Raw genomic sequence first — 20,048 nt, 5'->3', positions numbered from 1 at the left:
TGGGCTCCCTCATGCTCTCCAGCCATCTCTCTAGCCAAAACCCAAAGCTTTCTCCATGCTCCCATGACTCTTAGTCACTTTCAGCACAGCCATGCTCTCATCTCTTGGCCCTAACAGTTTGTCCTCCTGGCACCTCTCTGACCACAGAGACCCCTGAGCCTGTTCTCTGATTTTGCAGACACGAGGACCTTCCTGTGCTGTGCTACCTCATGCTGTCAGGTGGCAGCCATCACTTCCCAGCCTAACGCTGCCACAAACAGCTGCAAACTTGCAGTGCAGCAAGAGATGATTCAGCGCTAGAGCAGAGCAAGGAGCGCTGCGGGCCATCTCCCTTGACCTGCACATGTTCTGCTGCCCTAACTGCCCCTAGAAGAGTTTTTTTTGTTTCAATCCTACCCTCACTTGTTATTCGTGTGGGCAGCCCAGGAAAGAGTTAACAAAGTGCCTAATTACTGGACCCAGCTGTCTGTCAGACCTTTAATTAGACAACAACTTCAAAAAGCCTCCCCAGGAGCAACTGTGGAAGGTGCTAGGTGAGGAAGGATCCCTGTTTGCCTTTTGGTGATAGAAGAGCTGCATCCCTGATTTGGGGCTGGGTGTGGAGGTGCCAGGAGAGAGGTAAGCAGGGGGCTGGTCAACCTGAAGTGAGGGGAAGGGGCTACGGGCTGGGACCTCAATGCTTCTCCCTGTTGGGGAGGGCAGTGCATGTGGCCCTGCCCCAGCACATCCCTGATGTAGGGCTTGCTACAGGAATCTCTGCAGTGAGGGTTGCAATTTTCCTTGAAACAAATTAATTTGTCATCTTTGCAGGTCTTCTCCCATCTGGGAGCTGCCCCCACCCTAAAATCCTCTCTGTGGGGTGTCTGCCATTTTCCTGTACGGGCACAAAGCCTCCAAGAGCTGCCAGGCCTGAGGTAATGCTTGTCCTGCTGAGGTAAAATGGAGTCTTTTGCATGCCAGCCGAGAGGTCAAACCACAACAGTCCCTGGGGGTCTGGATGGCCATAGCAAGGGTTGTCCCTAACTTCTGTGCACTGGTTTGGGGCTAGGCTTCCTCTGCAAGGCAGGGCCTGGAGCAGGTGATGGCGCCGTGGTGGTGGGCGCTGAGCTGTGCGGTGCCCAGCCCCACTTCGGCCGAGCAGGTTCGTCACTGGTGATGTTGCAAATGATTTTCTCCTTTTTTTTTTTTTTTTTCTTTTTTTTCTTCCCCTCCCATTTCAAAAACAAACACACAGACGCACACACACACAAAAAAAGGAATTTCTTCACTTGTGGTCAACTCAGAAAGGAGAAGCTCCTGCTGAGGGAGTGCTGGGGATGGTGCTGTGAGGAGAGGCGCCGCTGCTCACACGGATCCTTCAGACGCATCCTTGCTCTGCGTGGGGACACCATGGGTCCTGGGGATGTGGGTCCTGGCCTGCTGCTGCTGCTGCTGACCACACCTGCAGTCTGGCAAGGTAGGTCCAACAGCATCCCATAGCCCTTTGGGGCCGCCATGTCTCTCTGGGGCAGCTTGGAGATGCAGTGAGGGCATCTTGTGAGTGCTCCATGGCTGAGGTGGGGTGATGGCTGCAGGTGGGCTGAGGAGAGGGTTTGGGCTAATAGCTGCTTAGCTCCTGGTTGCTTCTACCAAAAGCCTATGTTAGGGTGGGGAGGTCCCAGCCTCTGGAAGCTGTAGCTCTGCATGCAGGCTCAAGGTGCATCAGTGTGACAGAGAGCAGGCAAGGAAATGCATCTGCTTCACAGCAAGGCCTTTTAAAGCTGTTTGCTGTGCCAGAGAGAAGACAGTGAGAGAGAACGAGCGTGCTGCTAGTCTGTGATTGTGGAGTCCAGCAGTGTTGACAGCTTGCTCTTGGCTCCCTGCGGCACTGCCAAGGTATAGCCAAGTGGTATGGAGAGGTGTAAGTGCAGGAAGAAGAGCACTGGCAGTGGAGAGATGGAGAAAGGAAAACTTGCCCTGTTTTGAGTCTTGGAGAGGATTAGGAGGAAGACGAGGCTGAGCAGAAAGTGTGCTCTGAGGGAAATAACCCTCTGCCCAAACTGGACGAGAGCCTGTGCTTGGTGTGCAGGTGGGAGAGTCAGGAATGTCAGCTACATCGGCACCTTCTGTTGAACGCTGTGCTGAATTAAAGATGTCTGGAGTTGCTGTTCTCTGGTGCGCTGGCCCACATAAAAGGGCTGTAGAGCTGGGTGTTATGGAAACAGACAAGCAGAAAGGGAAGGTGGATGTGACTGGTTTTTGAGGCTACAGAGATGGCCAAGAGGCGATAACCCATCAACCTCAAGAAAGACTCACTAAACCTGTTCTGAGGTTTGCAGCCAAACACACAAAACTGTGGCTCTTCCTTTGTTTTTCTCTTGAGTTTGCTCCCCTCGCTGTGAGATTTGGGTGGGAAAGTGGGCAGTGGCCTGGGGAAAAAGTATTACAGATTAGAACAGACAAGCAGCGTATCCCTCTGTGAGTTCATGTTTTCAGCCCTGGAAAGCCCTTGTATCCCTCTAGCTGTTAACTGCATGGTGTTTCGCATCAGGTTGTGCTGTGCACGTTTTTTCTTGGTCTGCTGCTCTGGAAGATGGTTTTTGAAGGCTGCAGAGTTATGTCACGAATCTGGTTCAGGGAGTCTGGCCCACATTACTTGAGTGTTTCTTCCTTCAGACTCTTTCTCTTTCAGTCCCAGACGTAGAGGCAGTTAATTTATTACGTGTGGGTTTTTTGCTGGTTTGATGTTTTATTTTGTTTTTAGGTAATAGGGACTGAGTACTTCTGATGTACGTTGGTGAAAGATCATAATATCCGTCAGCATGTCTCCAAAGGTTCCTTGAGGCACTGGGCATAGCAGGTCACCAGCTGTGACACTCTCATCAGGCACTGCCTGCCGTGGTAGGCTGTTAGACACATCTGTCGGAATGCAATGGCTGTTGACCATCTACAGCATGCAACGACTGTTCAAAACAATAGCTTTCAAGCTGGAGCCTGACTTCCTTCTCCTGCCTTTTGAATCACAAGTATATCTTCTGAGTATGTCCAAGGCTGATGTGGTGCAACAACTGTGATCTGGGCTCTTGCTGGGGATAGGTCATGGGCTTAAATTCCAGTTTTAGGTCAAGTAGAGGGAGAATGTGAAAGCTGAGCAGCTTATATCTGTCTTCTTGGCCATGTAGAGATCTTCCTGTGGTTTCTTTTGCTTTCTTGCTGTGGATAAATCTAAACCTGAAGAAGCCCTGGGCAGAGAGGTGTGTTGAGCATCCCCCTGTCCAGATACTCTAATTAACCCCAGGGGAGGTGTCCTCAGAGGTGAAGCTCTATCCTCCTCGTTCCTATCACAGAGGGGAGAGCAAGGGGAGCTCTGGCCTAGCATAGGGCCCTTCCTGGGTCCTCAGACCCTCAAAAGCAGGTCCTGATAACTGGTCTCTGTGGTGGGATTCCTCAGCCTCTAGGTCCTTCACTCCACCTTCCTCATCCTTTCCAAAGCCTCAGCAGAGCAATGCGATGTTTTGGCTAGGGTAAGAGAGGTGAGGATGGAGCCCACAGCTGTAACTGGAGGTCATGGTTACACAACCTGTGGTAAAAGCTTTGGCCAGCAGTTACTGACAGTGCAGCGGAAGCTGCTGAGGAGCGGTAGAGACATCCTCGGGCTTCGTGCAAGATTGCACAGTGGTCAGCAGGGAGCAAGCCTTCCCCCAGTAGCCTTGCTTCCCCATTCTGGGAAAGGACGCACTGATGTGACTTGTTCTCCATCGCACACAAAGGAGCAGATGCTCTGGTGGCCTTCACCTGGCAGTGTCCTGCACTGAACATCGTTGTCCCATCCATTCTCACTCCACTTGCGTGGTTGTTTGTGCCATTGCTGGCTTCTTCACTGCACAGTGTAATGACAGCAAGGACGCTGCATGACCAACTCTCCATGCTGCCCTCCTGCTGTGGTCTCTCCAGGGACCAGTTACAGTGTGGTCTTTCCCTGAGCCAGTCTGAAGGCAACTCTGAGCTGCAGAGATTGGCCCCACCACCACACTGTGCTGAAGCCTGGGATGCAAATAGGAGAGACGCAATTGTCCAGTGACAGTTAAAGCAGCAGGAATGTATCAAGCCTGGTGGAAAACAAAGCTTAGCAAAGAGGGAGGAATGCTGTACTTTAGGTAAGTGGAAAATGTGGCTTTGTGAAGGATTCTGGGATGTTTTATTTTTCCACTTTGGAGATAAATGAGACTTTTCCTGTTTCCATAGAAAGATAAAAGCATTGCACAAAAAAAAAAAAAAAGAGAGGGAAAAAAGTAGTCAAATATTCCATATTCCATGTCTTCTGTTTATTCCTGCTGGGCCAGCAAATTTGATACAGGATTTGTTTGGGTTTCCTCTGGGCCACTGCTCCATCATCACACAGCAGCAAAACTCTCCAGGGCTGAGCCCCATGCGACCGACCCTTCCTTGTGTGGAGGAGAGCATCAGCTCAAGACAGCTTAAGTGATGCTCTTTGAGTTCTGGTGGATGGGCTCTGGCACTGGAGTCCTGAGCTCAGCTGATAAGACATGCATTCATGCCTTGGACATCATCTTCATCACCAAGGAAAAGCTGTAAGCATGGGTGTGTGATGATAGGTGTGTACATTTCTAGCTGTGTTACAAGACAGCATCAGAGAATGGTTGTGTCTGTAAGCAGCCATCCCTTGCTCTCTTCCTACAAGTTTGGACAGTGAAGGGCATGCAGTGCCCTCCTCTAACAAGAGCAGCAGACTAATAAACTGGGCAGCTCTCTTTGCACTTGCTATTATTTGAACCCTGGTGTGTATCCCTTTAAGATGTGAGGATGGGTTAGCAACTGCAGAGGAAAGCAGAAGTGGGAGAATAGCCCTGGAAAGGGGCCGGAGGGGGGTGAGCAGCCCCCTGAGCACAGATAGCCATTTGCAATGTGTTTCCTGTCCTCCCCGAAGGGCTGCTGTGGGGGTGGCTGTACTGCTTCTTCCCCAGCTCAGTGGCACTGATTCATTTCTCACTTCCCCCACCCTAAATATAGGAGGTGATTCAAAGAACTCGCTGATGTGGCAAAATGGGGGGGGGGGGGAGGGGGGGGATATTTCCCTGTGCCACAAGTGGCTGCAGTGGGACCCTGGTTCCCCTTTGTTTGGCCAGTGGAGAAGCCATCTTCAAGGCAGTGATAGCATCAGTGATGGCATTGGTTGCAATGCCAGTGTCAGCACAGCCTGGCATGCACTGTGCTTGAGTGCAGCCACAGGCCTGCGTGAGGAGTTGGCTTTCCTGTCCCTCAGTTTCCCACCACCAAATATGAATTATAATGCTGACTCAGTAGATGGTGTTTTGATGGTAGCTGGAAGGAAAATGCATTGTTTGACTTCATGATAAGTCATAAGTAGGTGTACTTCAAAATCTACTGCCAAGCAACCAAAACAATGTGTGTGCTGACTCCTGCTCTGCAGCTTTCCAAGCCTGTTCCGGCTCATTGTAGCACCAATGCAACAGACAGCTGCAGCCATGGAGCTGAACTTTACCAACTGATGTTATGGGCTAATCATGTTTATATCATAGCTCTAGCTCTGCCACAAAAGGAAAGCAGCTACAAAAACAGACAGAACCTAACAGGAACAATTTCTAGGCCAGCATTTGGCCTAATCTGCTCCAGATGGTTGCTATTCCCCTTTCAATACTCTGAATGTTCAGTTGTGAGGTTTTCTTCCTTTCCCTGAAGTCCATTCCTTAGAGTACCGGCCCATGCTCTGGTAGGATGCAGAATGATCCAGTCTGTCAAAATGCCAGTCTGCATCCCAAGCCTAGCCTCAACACTGTGAACTCCAGCAGAGCATCCTAAAAAGGATCATTTTTGTTTTTCATCTCTTTCCTTTGCAGGCTCAGCATCCCCTGTGATCAGCCCTGATATCTCTGCTCTGGTTGTCAACGTGGGTGATCCAGTCCTCCTGCGCTGCTCAGGAGAGTCAGAAGTTAAATGGTACCCTGAAAAGTTCGCCAACCATACAAGCAGCGTACTCAGTATTCCTAGGACCACTCACAGAGACACAGGCACCTATAGGTGTGCTTATGTCAACAGCAGCGACAAGGGTGTTGCATCTGTGCATCTGTACGTGCGAGGTAACCATTCTTCATTCCTCCCGTGCATGCTGGCAGAACAGCCTCTTTTCAGGGAGCACAGCCTTTAGACAGTTCCTCTCTGTAATCCATGGTTGTGTTAGAGTTTGGAGAGCAGTACAGGCTCCTAGTGGGAGCAGTTGCTCACCCACAACTATATAAACCCACATATTATGGGGCCTGTGGCTGAAGCAGTAGCATCTGTATCTCATGTACACCTGTGGATGACCTGGACCTCTTCCTCCTTTTACCTTGGCTTCCCTTAAAAAGCAGTGATGAAAGCCTGTTTGGTGTTGTAATGCACAGTGAGATTTGGAACTCGGGGAACTGTTTTATGGCTACTACCCTCAATGAGGAGAGATCACAGGAATCGTCCTCACAATGTGAGCCAAAGCTCCAGTATGCCATGGTATCTCTGCCATTTGTGTTCACCCCTTCCTTTGTACAGAGATTCTGTCCTGGATAGGGAAGCTGGAGGTCTAACAAATAAAAATAACACTGTTATGAAAAGTTGAATTAGGGCTAAGCATACTTCTCAGTTTCTCTTGCCTGCATATACAGCTGTGGGTTGCTTGCTCTGCTCTCCTCAAATGCCTTAGTGGAGCTGGGCTTGTCATGTGAGTTTTTAGAGGCTGAGTCAGGCGGGCGCTAAGCCAGGTTGCCCCAACACTGAACTCCCACTGGGCAGCAGAGCTGGATACTCGCCTTTGCTGGAACATCTCTCTCAGCTCAGTGCCTGCTTTTCTGATCCTGTTCTCTGGTTTACTTCATCTCCTCCACAGATCCCAGTAATGTGTGGTACGTCCCATATTTCCGGATCTCTGTGACCAAAGGTGGAAATGCTGAGTTCCCCTGCTTCATCACTGCTCCCGAGTATGGATCCAGCGTGACTCTGATAAGGAATGATGGCTCTAAGCTCTCACCTGGAGCCAACTACTCTTTCAGTGCTGAGAAGGGAATAACACTTTATCATGTGGAACACGAGCAGAAGGGCCAATACCAGTGCCAAACAGTGGTAAATGGAAAAATAGAGAAGTCATCAAGAATAAGACTGATTGTGGTTGAAGGTAAAGGATTGGGATTGTTGCTGTCCATAGGGGGACAGCAGTAGCTAAGTTGGTCACAGATCATTAAGGACAAGTTCTTAGCCAGCAGCTGGAAAGACTTTCTGAACCTGCAGTTGTTAGGAGGTATTTAGAGGAGGTAAAATTCCACTGGCTTTTGGAAACTTGTTTCCTTTAGATGTGTCTCTGTGGGATCTGCAGTATTCAGCTTATCATAGGTACTGTGTACATATGTTCAGCATTATCATAGGTACAATCAGAGTTTGTCTCTGATGTTCTAAAAGACTTTGGGCCCTGATGGTCAGGATGAAACTGGCAGAAGGATTCCTTACCTGTAAACCACAGTGATGGCTGCTGTGCTCTTCCTGACTTGTATTGCTTCCTGTAGACGTGTACAAAAAGTGGGAGAATCTCAAGGACAGGAGAAGGGCATGGGTAAAGGGACTGGAGAGGATGGAAAGGAGGAGGTGTCCAGGCCTTAGAGAAGTTCCAAAGTGCATGGTGCCAGTGAGCCAGCTGGTGGTGCATCTTTTTCTGTTTGTCTTTGTGTAGGACAAGAGAAGCCCGTGCAGGTAATGGTGGACCCTGCAGACCACGTGCGAATTGTGGGTGAACCTTTTGAAGTCACTTGTGTAGTAACTGCTCCTTCCCATAAGTATGACATCAAATGGGTAACAGCAACAAACAGCGTAAGTTAAAGTTTTTTGCAGCTTCAAGGGGTTATGGGACTTTTCTAGAAACAAGGAGGCATAGGGTGACAAGAATGCCTAGACTTGAGACTTTTCTGAAGAAAAGTCTTGATCTGCTTGCCCAAAGTAACTATTCAAACAAGCCATACAAATCCAAAAATCCTTTCTTTGGGTGATACAGAGCTGCCCATTTTGGGGATGTTGCTGTGGAGCTGAAAAATACATTGCTTCACCAAAGCACACTGAGCAGGAGCCAAGGTACCAGTTAAGGTGACATCTCTCCACCCTTCTCTGCCAAGGCTTACGAAGCAAAAAGTGAAAGTTCAGAACAAAAAGCTTCCCAGAGAAAAAATATGGGTGAAGAAAGGGAATGCACCTCAACATTTCAAAATCTGTTGTACTGACTCTTAACTGCTGAAGGCTTAGAGAAGATTTGCTAGCAGTCCTTATGTCCTCTGCATTCAGGAAGGAGTTGGGGGGAAAAAAAATATATATACATGTATAATGATATGTATTTAAAACTCAACATGTAAGGACAGCTGGCAGCCAGAAGGCTAACAATAGGTGTGACCCTAACTGCCTGGAATACTTGGGTTTAATATGCCGCTTGGCTTCCATCTAGAAGACTTTCAGTGGTGGGGTACAGTTGCACAGAACAGAGGGTAGCAAGTATCTTTATTATAAATATAATTCAGTTCCATTCTCTGAGCTTCCAAACAAATGACTGGTGTTTCCTCCCTGACAGGTTAAGAGTAATGGAAAGCCTGACATAAGTGATGGGAACTACATCATCAATGACACCCTGTCAATTCCAGCAGTGACCATGGAAGACAGTGGGAAATACACTTGCATAGCTAACAATTCAGCAGGATTCAAGAATGCCTCCACAATGCTGCGGGTGGTGGGTAGGTACTTTCCCAGCAGACCAGAAAAGCATGGACTGAAGCATGCCTATCCTTGAGTATTTCTTGCTTCTGCCCCAAAGCAGGGAAATTTCTCTGCACCTTGTAGGCTTAGGTTTGCTGATGACCCAAACCCACTGCACACTCAGTGCATAGCTCAGAAAAGGGACTTGTTCTGAAAGATTTCTGGGTGAGAAGCCAAGAGTTCAGCTAAGGGGGCTTGTCTTTATATAGATCACAAGATATAGTTTTAGCCTCATTATTTGTTAGGATAGCGTATAAAACCTCTTACACAGGTAGAGCTCAAGCCATCATGACAAGGAAACAACTTCTTAAAAGTATTTCTCTGTCAACATGAGGCATGCAGTCTGTGTAATGCTTCGTTCCCTGCTGCAGTCTCACAGCTGAGGCTGTTCTTTCCACTAACGGTCTGTTTACAAAGCTGGTGTAAGCTTGTTTCAGGTCTCTGTGGACATGCCTGCTGATGGTCATGCTCTCCTTCATCCTGCAGAAAGAGGGTATGTGATCCTGACCTCAGTGCAAGCCATGAACCAAGAAGTTGCTGAAGGAGACAGTTTGCAACTCCAGGTCCATATTGAGGCATATCCAAAACTTCTCCACTGGCACTGGGAGCACATGAATTCACTGAAGAACCCTGGGAGCAACAAACTCAAAAGCGAAATGGTCCCTAAAAACAACTGGTTTGTGTTCTCTCTCTTCTATGCTGGCAGTGGCCTGTTTCAAAAAATGTTTTCAGTCTAAGACTTGTAGATCCCATGCTGCTGGCTGATAAAGAAGTCTGATTTTAAAGAGGGAAACTATTTTGCCTTTCTGATTTCTATTTCCAACGTTACTAGCAAACCACAGTGAGAAGGGCTGATAGATCAAGGAGGACACCACCCCTGACTAACTTGGCAGTTTTCTCTTTAAATACTTCATAGAAGTCACTAGTAAGTTTTGCAGTCTTTTTCAAGTTGGCACTCTTCCACAAGAAGAATTAGGAGGGATGGGGACACAACACAAACAGATGGATTCCCTTAGTGCTCCTCAGTCCTGTTCCATGCTCCACGGACTGTAGAATAAATATACCAAGAGGTGCTATATGTCCCATGTCAGGAGAAGACAGACATCGTTATGAGGATACGACCCCATGAGCAGGAGGACATAGTCATGCTCTTTCTAAGCCTGCAGCCAAACTGTGGAGTTTGGGCAATTCCCTTTTCGTTTTCTTGGGATAACTCATTCCCTCAGATGCAGGAAGATCAGTGTCTCCTGCCTCTTCCAGCACAATGATTTAGATGCTAAACTCTTTTCTGAGAATCCACCCAGCCACAGCCTTTCAGTAATACAGCACTTGGTGGCACAGTGTCTCTCCTTCAGCAAAGACCCTTCCAGCTGCCCAGTAGGATCAGCCGCTTCCTGCTTCCCCAGAGAAGCAAGGGTTAGCAGCACTAAGCTGGAAAGTGTTCATCCAGTCCAGGGCACAGGAAACAGCTTCATCTCGCTGAGCAAAGGCTGTATGAATGCCTGAGTTTCCTCCGCACAGCTTTCTTCATGGTGTTTATTCTCTCTGTGGGAGCAGGTATAACAACACGCTCTTCCTGGATCATCTGGAGGAAGAAGAGAGAGGTCTCTATACGTTTTATGCTCTCAACAGTGAGGCCAACTCATCAGTTACTTTCAGTGTATCCGTGAAAGGTAAGTGCTTAGCACTGCTCCTTCCTAAAGGCTGCTTGCCCAGGGGCTGCTGCCCAACAGGCAGGGTGCAGGGCTTGTGGACAAGGGCACTTCCAGCCCAGTGCCCACAGGACGCAGACGTGCCGCTCCTGGGACCCAGCTCTATTCTCTGTATAACACAGGGGTTCCTGAAGTTCTGTTGTTCCATAGATGGAGAATAAATCAGGTCACCAGGAATGCACTCTTCCTCTGGTCATAGCGCTTGATCCTTCTCTGCTTTCCCCAACAGCTCCTCCAAGGATTTGCAGTGTCAGGGTATCAGCTAGTGACTCCAGTGAGCTGCTCTGCACAGCCACCGGCTACCCTGCCCCACGCATTGAGTGGCACCAGTGCCCCACTCACTCTGACAGGTGAGAACTACCTAGGACTGGGCACCTCTAACTCTGAAGAGTGCACTTGTGATGTTAGTGCTTGCTGAGCAGCACAGTGTGGGCTTTCCTACAGGCCATTTAGCATAATTCCCAGTGTCTCCTCTCTTGCCCAAGACAAGCGCCAACTCACTGTGAGCAACTGCACTGCAGAGAAACATTCATTCTGTACTGCTTTGCAACCCTACAGATATGAGGATTATGAGCTGCTTCTGAATGACTCCAGTCCCCGTGTGGTGAATACACTGCCCTTCCAAGAGGTGGAGGTGGAGAGCACCTTCCCGTTCCAGGATCTAGGGACCAATTTCACCTTCTGCTGTGTGGCTGTTAACAGCAAGGGGAGCACCTCTGACATTCTTCACTCAGTCTTCAGTAAGATACCAACTTGCAGCTTGGTGGAATGGGGGGAATTTGGCGTTTGGTGCCTGTCTGCCTATATGGATTTCCCATGGTCCTTCAAAAAAGGTGAAATAGATTCCATAGGTCCTCTATCACCACAGAATCTGGGAGGCTTTGGTGCTTGCTACTTCTACAAGCCATGTGGGAACTGCTGGCTGGGGAGAGCCTGATGTCAAAGGCTGAGCTGTGCAATAAGCCCCTTGTAACTGCAGGACCTAGGTACAGTGCTCAGCACAGCCAGCTGGTTGATGCTCAGCCTCAGAAGCAGCATCTTTTGCTGGGTTTGTTCTTGCTGTTCTTGGTCTGTCTACATACAGCCTGACCAGCTCCTGCTCTGCACCTGGTGCTGTGAAAATTGGAGTGCAGCAGCTCTTTTAAGCTGCTTTAAGGCCACTGCTGGGTTGCACTGCATACAGGGGAAGCCTGAATGGACAGCTAGGTAAAATACCCAGGGGTTGAAACAGGAGTATTTACTTACCCCCATTTATTTCTCCTCCAGAGAGTGTCATGGCTCCCCCAAACCAGATCTTCAGTCCCATTCTCACCACCTGCATGTGCACATCGGTCTTGCTGCTCCTGCTGCTCCTCTTCCTCCTCTACAAGTACAACCAGGTCAGCCTCCCTGTTGCACAGCAAGGGCTGCAAGGCCTGTCCAGCCTCAGAGGCCACACTGCCTCAGTAGCAGCCAAAGGCAAAGCCCATATACCAAAACCAAAATGTGTGTTAGCACCTCTCCCACCTGGTTCCTCAGACCCATAGCCCAGAGATCAGTACAGACAGTGCCTTGTGCCAGACAGTGGTGCTTATTCTGTGCTTCAGTTGCAGCTGGTTTTGCTCTGCTCACTCTGAGTATAGAGACTTAATTAACTAGAGAAAAAAAAAAAGTGGTTTGCAATCTGCATCTAAATGTTTCTCCATCCTGCTTTACAAAAAAGCTGCCTTAATGTGGAAGCAGGTTGGTATCAGAAGATGTTTGTCTCCAGGAAGGCTAGCTCACTGTTTTTATACAAGAACTTGCCCGTTTTCTCTGTGAGATTTATCTTCAGTGTTGAATTTCTTCTCATAAACTGCACCAATCAATTGCCACTTCTGCTTCATGGGTGGGTGAAAATCTCCTGGTTTTCAGTTCTCCATTTGGCACTTTGCCTTTGACAGCCCACCAAGGCTGCAGATTTTGCAGAGTTCTAGTGCTGATTGTCACAAGATCCAGCAGAACCTCTCACAAACAGGCACCCCCAGTTTCTCAGGCAGAGCTGTCTTTGGGGTGTGCAGCCCTGAAGAACAGCTCTTAGGAAGGCCTTGCAAGCCCGAGAGAAACAGAACATGTGTGTAAATAATACAGGCTTCTTGAGCCATGGCTGCTTGTTGCAGTGCTAGATGAATTATGGAGCAGAAAGCAACAATGCTCACGCTTAGGGTGCGCCCCTCTCTGCAGTTATCTGGTGGAAGTGGTGAGGAGAAAGATGTGCTTCAGCGCCCACCTCCCAGTAGCTGGGGCACATCGTGATTCACTGTGGCTGTGGTCACTCCACCCACACTTGGCTTTGCCTGCATTGATGGGCTTTGAGACCACTGTTGCCATTCAGGCACGCATCTCCTTGTGTGAGCAAAGGCTGCTCACAGTTTTTTTTTCAGTGCTGAGCTCCTCGCTGTGTTTTTGCCTCCAGTTGGGTCCCCAGACCTCACAACATCCATGACAACATCCAGCACAAGCTGTTTCCAGCAGGGGCTGCCACTGTTTCACTCTATCCTCATCTGGTTATTTCTGCCATGAGATTTGTAGAAAAAAGAAGAAATTCTTAGTTTGGTTTCTCCTTTTTTAATTTTTTCCTGGAAGGGAAGCAAGGCTGGGCCAGCTCCACTGTTCTGCTGCGCTCAGCTGCCCAGAGTACTGAGGAAGGAGGCACAGTGTGGACAACTCCCTCTGGCACCATCTGGGCACTGCTTAGCCACACTCCAGTGGGACATGGTGCCAGCTTTGCTGTGCCAAGTCATAGCTACAGTGACAGGGGCAAGAAGGCTTCCCTCTGTCATGGGTGAGGACTGGGAGGGGCTTTGTTTGGACCAGACTGTCCAAACTGAACATCTCGCTCGAAGCAAGATATACTTGGTGGAGTTAAACCCAAGTCTTCTCAGAGTGACTGCAGGGTGAGAATCAGAGCACTTGCTGAGTAGGGTAACACAGGGCTCAAGCAGCAATGACTAACTGTAGTCTCTTCCCTACAGAAACCTAAGTACCAGGTGCGGTGGAAGATCATTGAGGCCTGTGAAGGGAATAACTACATCTTTATCGATCCCACTCAGCTGCCATACAATGAGAAATGGGAGTTTCCCAGGAATAACCTCCAGTTTGGTAAGAAACCTTCCCTGCTGCTTTTCCTGGTGGTATGAAGCTTGCCACAGAGCTAAAATACTCCAAAGAACAAAATCAGAGCAAATAGGCAGCATCCAAAGCTGAATCCAGACATGGCAGCAACATCCTCAACCAGGCTTTGCTGCCCTCTTCTACACAGGGTGCTAAACACTGGAGTGCAACCTCCCTCCAACCCTCTTTTGTTGTAAAGAAGATTGAGAGGATCGTGTTCCTCCTCAAGCATCTGGGGTCATCCCTTAACATGTATGCCTTGTGAGCACGTTTGGTCTTGGCCTCTTTCATAACATCTTTGCCCACAGCAGAGCTCCCCATAGATGCTCACAACCTTCTGGCTAAGAGTTACTCATCTGCCATCTTGTCTGAGCTCAGCAGGAATCCCCACCCTGTGTGCAGGACAATTGCTCAATGTCTTTTTAGAAAGCATCTTTTGGTACATTTCTTTTTTCACCCTGCAGGAAAGACTCTTGGAGCTGGAGCTTTCGGAAAAGTGGTAGAAGCCACTGCTTTTGGACTGGGAAAAGAAGATTCAGTCCTCAAAGTGGCCGTGAAGATGCTGAAATGTAAGCCTGGGCTGACCTGCAAAGATTGAAATCCCCCAAGTTCCTTTGGGCTGAAAGTAGTGTGTGTCCATCAGACTGGGTGTTAAGATGTTCCTGTCATAAGTGCTAGGTGCTGGACTTGTGCTGGTGCAATTATTTGTGGACACGTGGCCAGAGGCAGTAGATTCCTCTCTGCTTGTCTCCTCTTGTTCCATCTGTCTATCCCCTTGTCATCCCCATCATCTCTTCGTTGTCCTTTCCTGACTCCTTCATATTATCCTCATCTCGCAGCAACAGCAGACACGGATGAGCAGGAGGCTCTCATGTCTGAGCTGAAGATCATGAGCCATTTGGGACACCATGAGAACATTGTTAACCTGCTGGGAGCGTGTACCTATGGAGGTAGGATCCGATAAACCTGCTTCTCCCAGCAGAATCCTCTCATGGCCTGCTTCTCTAAGGCTGTTTTTGGAGAGATTTGATGATTCAGGTGGTTTTCTTTTTTTTTTTCCTCCTGTGAGTTTGCAAGGATCTGTGGGCTGGCTATGTGCTGAGTGGGTTCTGCTGCTCCTTCTTCTCCCCTACCCCAGCAACTTCCAGGGACTGGTTTCCTTTGATAGGTCACACTGAAGTCACTTCTTAACAACCTCCTTGTGCCTTTCTCCCAGGTCCAATTCTTGTCATCACTGAGTACTGTCGCTATGGAGATCTGCTGAATTTCCTGCGGAAGAAGGCTGAATACATAATTATCCAGGACTCAGCTCTGGACACCTCTTTGGACAGCACTGCTGATTACAAAAACATTGACCTGGAGAAGAAATACATCCGCAGGTGAGAGCAGGACTATGGTGACCACAGGGCTGAGCAATGAAGGGTGTGCTGGGAAAGATTATTGCCAAAGATCAGGGACTTGCAGATGGGTGCAGAAGGAGACATGGATGTGGTTTCTGCACTCAGTGGACATGGAGGAGGGCAGAAGGCACTCAAGAAGGCTTCCCAAGAAGGCTGCTGACAGCCTGCTTCTCTTTGTTGCTCTCTGACTCAGTGACAGTGGCTTTGCGAGCCAGGGTTTGGAAACTTATGTTGAAATGAGGCCCATATCATCATCATCATCATCTTCAGCATCATCAGATTCTGCGCAATCCAGGGGTGAGTTAAAGATTCCTCTTTGTATTTGCATCATTTCTTCAGTGACCACCTCGTCTGGCTTAGTTCTAGGGAACTAGGGGATACAACACGGCTTGCACTACTTACCATCTTTGCAGCAACCCTAAAGCTTCTGTTTGAATTTCAGGGAAAAGCTCAGAGGAAGATGAAAGCAGAGAGGACCTCCGGCCCCTTAACCTCTCTGACCTGCTTCAGTTCTCCAGCCAGGTGGCACAGGGCATGGCATTCCTCGCATCAAAGAATGTGAGTGCCTAAGAGGACCACTGCACCCTAGTAGGTAGCACCAGTCCACCAGCAGCAGCCAGCTGTCCTGTCTGTTCAAGGCTTGGGAGGTTTTCAGATGAGATGATCAAACTGAACTGTGCTTCTAGAAATGGGCCTCTCTCCACCTTCTGGGTTCACACGTGCTGGGCTTCAGTGCCCAGTGTTTGCTATGGAGCTTGAGGTTCAGACAGGCCATTGCAGCAGGACAGAGTTACAGGGGCACCCAGGGCTGTGCATCATGCTAGTCTGCCTCAGTATTTTCTGCCCAGCTTTTTCATGAGGTCAGGAACCTTGATGCAGAGCTTTCTCGCGCTGGCAGCTTCCTGCTGCCCCAGGGATAAGGAACTGAAAGTGGCTGTTGAGCTGCCTCAGTGGCAGAGGGCAATTGTATAATGGCTTCCCATGGGACACTGTGAGCAGACCCTGCTCCTAAACTTTGCTCCCGCGGGGAAGTTGAAGGCTCATCACTAATACAGCTGATAATGCCACAATGTTTTAGCACTGCAATTAGAGCAGTTGAAAGGAGAGAGCCTATACTCCCTATGCATGACAGTGCCTTTTCCAAGAGCTTTTCAAGCAGCACCTGTTCTCCTTGCTCCTGTTGGATTTGCTATGGTGACATTCTGAGGCTGTAGGGACATCAGTGGGGTCTCAGTTACGCTCTCTTCTCCCCAGTGTATCCACCGTGACTTAGCAGCCAGGAATGTGCTCGTGTCAGATGGACGGGTAGCCAAGATCTGTGACTTTGGCCTGGCCCGTGACATCATGAATGACTCAAACTACGTTGTAAAAGGCAATGTAAGTAATTGAAGAGGGGACTGGAGAAGGTACAAGGGTGAGGTGCAGCCAGAGCATGGGCAGGGTGCAGCATAAGCTGCCTGCTTGTCCCAGGCTGCAGAGCTCTCTCCTCTTCCAGGCCCGCCTGCCCGTGAAGTGGATGGCCCCAGAGAGCATCTTTGACTGTATTTATACAGTGCAGAGTGATGTGTGGTCTTATGGCATTCTTCTCTGGGAGATCTTCTCCCTTGGTAAGGAAGAAGAAAGCTTGCAATCCTCTCTTGTTTTCCATGGCTTATCAACTTTAATGCCTGCAGAAAAGTTTGTAAGAAAGGAGGGAGGTTGGAAAAATCTAGTCTATATCAGGGCTATGAAACACAGTGTTTCCTGAGGGACCATTAGAAGTATTTGGTCCTAGAAGATTTACTTTAACTCAGAGTTCTGAGTGGCATTGGCTCCAAACTGCCTCTGATCTGAGTGTTCCTGTCACAGGTAAAAGTCCCTATCCTGGCATGGCGGTGAACAGCAAGTTCTACAGCATGGTGAAGAGGGGCTATCAGATGGCCAGGCCTGACTTTGCTCCCTTGGAAATGTGAGTGGTGCACTGAGGTGTGCAACAGGTGGAAGGGGGACTGGAGCTGCTTTGTATAGAGTGGGTGGTGAAGATGGTGTAGGTATATGTCAGGCATAGGTCTGTGGGCTGCTCCCAGGGAAGCTCTGTGTTAGGCACTTGAGGTTTAGGGTTTTTCCATGCCCACACAGGAAAGCAGGAACCAGAGCAGTCGGCTATGATGCTCTGCCCAGTATCCACTGCTTCCAGTCAGGAAGGTGGGAGAGCTCATGCTATCTGTATGTTCCTAAACATGGCAGTTTTGGTTTTCTCCTTTCAGCTAAAGTAACTCTAGGAGTGTGAGAAGACAAGCCTGAGGAACTTACAGGGAAGGAATGAGTTTAAGCTGGAGTGCCAAGCATAAAGCCTCTTGCAGATAGATGTGGGGACACAAGATGTTTGCTCTACCTGTTCCTGTGCTCTCATTTCCCTGGGGACACCGTGCTTACCTGAACCAGGAGTATTATAGACAGGAAAAGAGGAGGGGGCTGCTCAGGACTGCGTGCACCGATACAAAGTGAATCGCTCTGCTATGCTGCCGCAAAGAACTAAGGGTGCAGACTCCCCAGCAGCTTTGCAGAAGTACAGCACAGCTCAGTCCCTCTTTGGCTTTGCAGGTATAGCATCATGCAGGCGTGCTGGAGCCTGGAGCCCACACAGAGACCTACGTTTGACCAGATCTGCTGCTTTATTCAGAAAGAACTGGATTTGCAAAAGGAACAGGTAAGAACCTTTGGGGAGGAGAAAGCACATCTTCTCCCCTCCTTTCTTCCTACATCAGCATAGCTTCTGGGCAGCTTTCCTGGTGCCATTCCCTAACTTAACTGAGCTGCTTCCATCAGTTATCTGTAAAAGTGGAGAGAGGTATCCAGATGGTGAAAGGTAACAAAAGCAGGCTGGACGAAGAAATACAGTTACTTAGCAGCAACCTCCATGGGCAGCAACACAAGTGCAAATGAGAGCAGTCTGAAACATGCCTCTTTTTTCCTTCCTGTTTTCAAGGACTACACAAACCTCCCTTCAACTGCTGAGGAAGACAGTGGCTGTGATACCTCTGGCTGCTGTGAGGAGTCCTGTGAACAAGAGGAGAGTGGGCAACCCCTTCTCAAAGGCAACAACTATCAGTTCTGTTAGCTGGTGCCATTGCCCTGGGGTGGATCTTTAGGATCTTTATCCTTCTCTCTCTGCAGAGTGCATGATTCTGCATGGATGCCTTCAGCTTTGGCTCTCCTCTCTGTGCTTTCTGAAGTATGAGAGTATGAACATCACTGACTCCCTTGCTGAAAGGACAGTGCTAGAGTGACTCAAAACCAACACTCACCATGGGGGCCCTAAAAGCCTTATCTCCATCTCTACAGGGTGCAGAGGTCCCATCACCTGCCCCTGCCCCCAGCACCCCTGAAGGGGACTTGGGTTGTTTTTTAAATACTAGTTGCAGCCATGTAGGATATTTCCAGAAGTCACTCACATGCCTGAACCTTTTTTTCGCAGTACCTCTTAAAATGAGCCCTTGAAGTGGGAACTGCCTCCCTTCCCAAAGCAGACCTCTGCCTTGGGGGTCCTGCTCTCTTCCCTTTCCCAGACTGCCTCTGCATGTTGCAGAATGAGTGGTTAGATGTAGATAAATCTCCACTAAGCATTACAGATGCATTAACCTCTAGTCTTCCTCATGCAATCTACCTCTCTGCAGCTAGTGCTTCTGCAGGGATCAGTGGGTGAAGTGTAACAAGGAGCCAATCCCAGGGCTCTGTGAACCTGCACATGCCTCAACAACAGGAGAGGGGCAGTTATTTCTCAGGCAAAACAGAAGAGGTGAGAAGTGCTCTTCACACGAGCACTGACCACAACCCCAATCTAGGCAAGAATGGCAGCTTAAACTGACCTGGAAGTTTTCGACATAACACATCTTACAAAAACTTTTGCATTATTAAACATGTAGCAATTCACTGCCGCCTACTTGATTACAGACATGCTCTTGTACATATTTTCTTGAATGTATTTTGATAATACAGCTGAAATAATTATTTTTTCCTATAAGCTAGGGCATAATGCCCTTACAGTTTTATCCTCATCTCATTTTTGTTCAGGGTTATTAATGCCCCATCCACATGGTCCTGTGTAGCTAGCAGAAGTAGCTAATAAATCTTCTTAGCTTCACCTGGCTTGGGTGGTAAAGGATCAGCATTACAGGCACTGACATGGCTTAGGAAAACTGCAGCAAGACAGACCTGCTGTGTGACACCTAGCCTTCATCAGACCATTATGTTGGGGGCCACTTTTGATTGTATTAAACCCGTTTTTATGCTAACACCAAGTGATTCATTTCTCCTTACTAATAAAAAGCTAATGTTATTTCCATCTGTCAACAGTATGAAGAATAAAGTGTTAAACAAAGTAAGTCTTCCCTAGGCCTTTAAAAGGCTGTTCTTAGGGTGAATGGATCAGAGCCCTGCCCTCTCATACCCTGCAGCTCTGCTCCAGTTCATCACACACAGTTTTCACCATCATCAGTTCTTAAAACCACTATCTTGTGTAATAAGAGAGGAAATAAGAAAAGCACATTAAAAGCAAGGCCTTTACTCTGCATGGCCTGTCTGTAGCTCATAATAAAAATGAAGAGAAGTCACTGTCACCTGCTGCAGAAAGTCATTGGGAACTGCAGAATGAGAGCAGGCTGACCAGGGGAGCTGGCCATCCTATTCTCATAGACCTGCCGTTGCTCCACAAGCCTTGTTAATTCCATCTGACCTCTGCTGAGCCTGGAGGTGAAAGAATGGGTTTAGATCATTTTTACAAACTGCAAATGTATCCTGAGAGACGTTCCAAGCTATCTGGGTCAGAGAAACACTGATAGTACTGAGAAGCCTCTTTTTATACATATATACACACACACACACCCTGAAAACCCTAGGAGTTATACAAGGGCCTGAACAATTTCTTGAGCTGTTCTTCTCATACCACATTGCTTCTGAGAATACCAGGCTTCCTGTCTGTGCAGACTGGAAGCACAGTTTACACACACACAGTGCTTGTACCCTTTCCCACTGCAGTCTTCAGGTCTTG

General features: G+C 48.6%; 1 protein-coding gene across 2 annotated transcripts; it reads left to right on the top strand.

The window, feature by feature from the left end:
- The first annotated feature begins 532 nt into the window (after positions 1-532).
- CSF1R (colony stimulating factor 1 receptor) lies at positions 533-19,379 on the top strand. Of its 2 annotated transcripts, none has more exons than XM_042881443.1 (23): positions 533-618; positions 811-914; positions 1,284-1,456; positions 5,859-6,098; positions 6,878-7,162; positions 7,712-7,848; positions 8,594-8,753; positions 9,262-9,451; positions 10,333-10,448; positions 10,717-10,837; positions 11,046-11,227; positions 11,754-11,866; positions 13,481-13,607; positions 14,084-14,188; positions 14,459-14,569; positions 14,836-14,998; positions 15,213-15,316; positions 15,462-15,577; positions 16,274-16,396; positions 16,515-16,626; positions 16,868-16,967; positions 17,603-17,708; positions 17,988-19,379. In XM_042881443.1, exons 3-23 carry the CDS (start codon positions 1,390-1,392, stop codon positions 18,117-18,119), a joined length of 2,910 nt encoding a protein of 969 aa, XP_042737377.1. In that variant the 5' UTR covers positions 533-618; positions 811-914; positions 1,284-1,389; the 3' UTR covers positions 18,120-19,379. The 2 variants fall into 2 exon arrangements, with proteins under 2 accessions (XP_042737377.1, XP_042737376.1); XM_042881442.1 differs by having other exon boundaries at positions 1,235-1,456.
- The last annotated feature ends 669 nt before the right edge of the window (positions 19,380-20,048 follow it).

Source organism: Lagopus leucura, unplaced genomic scaffold (genome assembly GCF_019238085.1).
Source record: "Lagopus leucura isolate 7727_CA_CO unplaced genomic scaffold, USGS_WTPT01 Super-Scaffold_100030, whole genome shotgun sequence".
Lineage (NCBI taxonomy): Eukaryota > Metazoa > Chordata > Aves > Galliformes > Phasianidae > Lagopus > Lagopus leucura.
The sequence above is the reverse complement of the archived record's forward strand: the minus strand, read 5'-3'. Positions and strand labels throughout refer to the sequence as shown.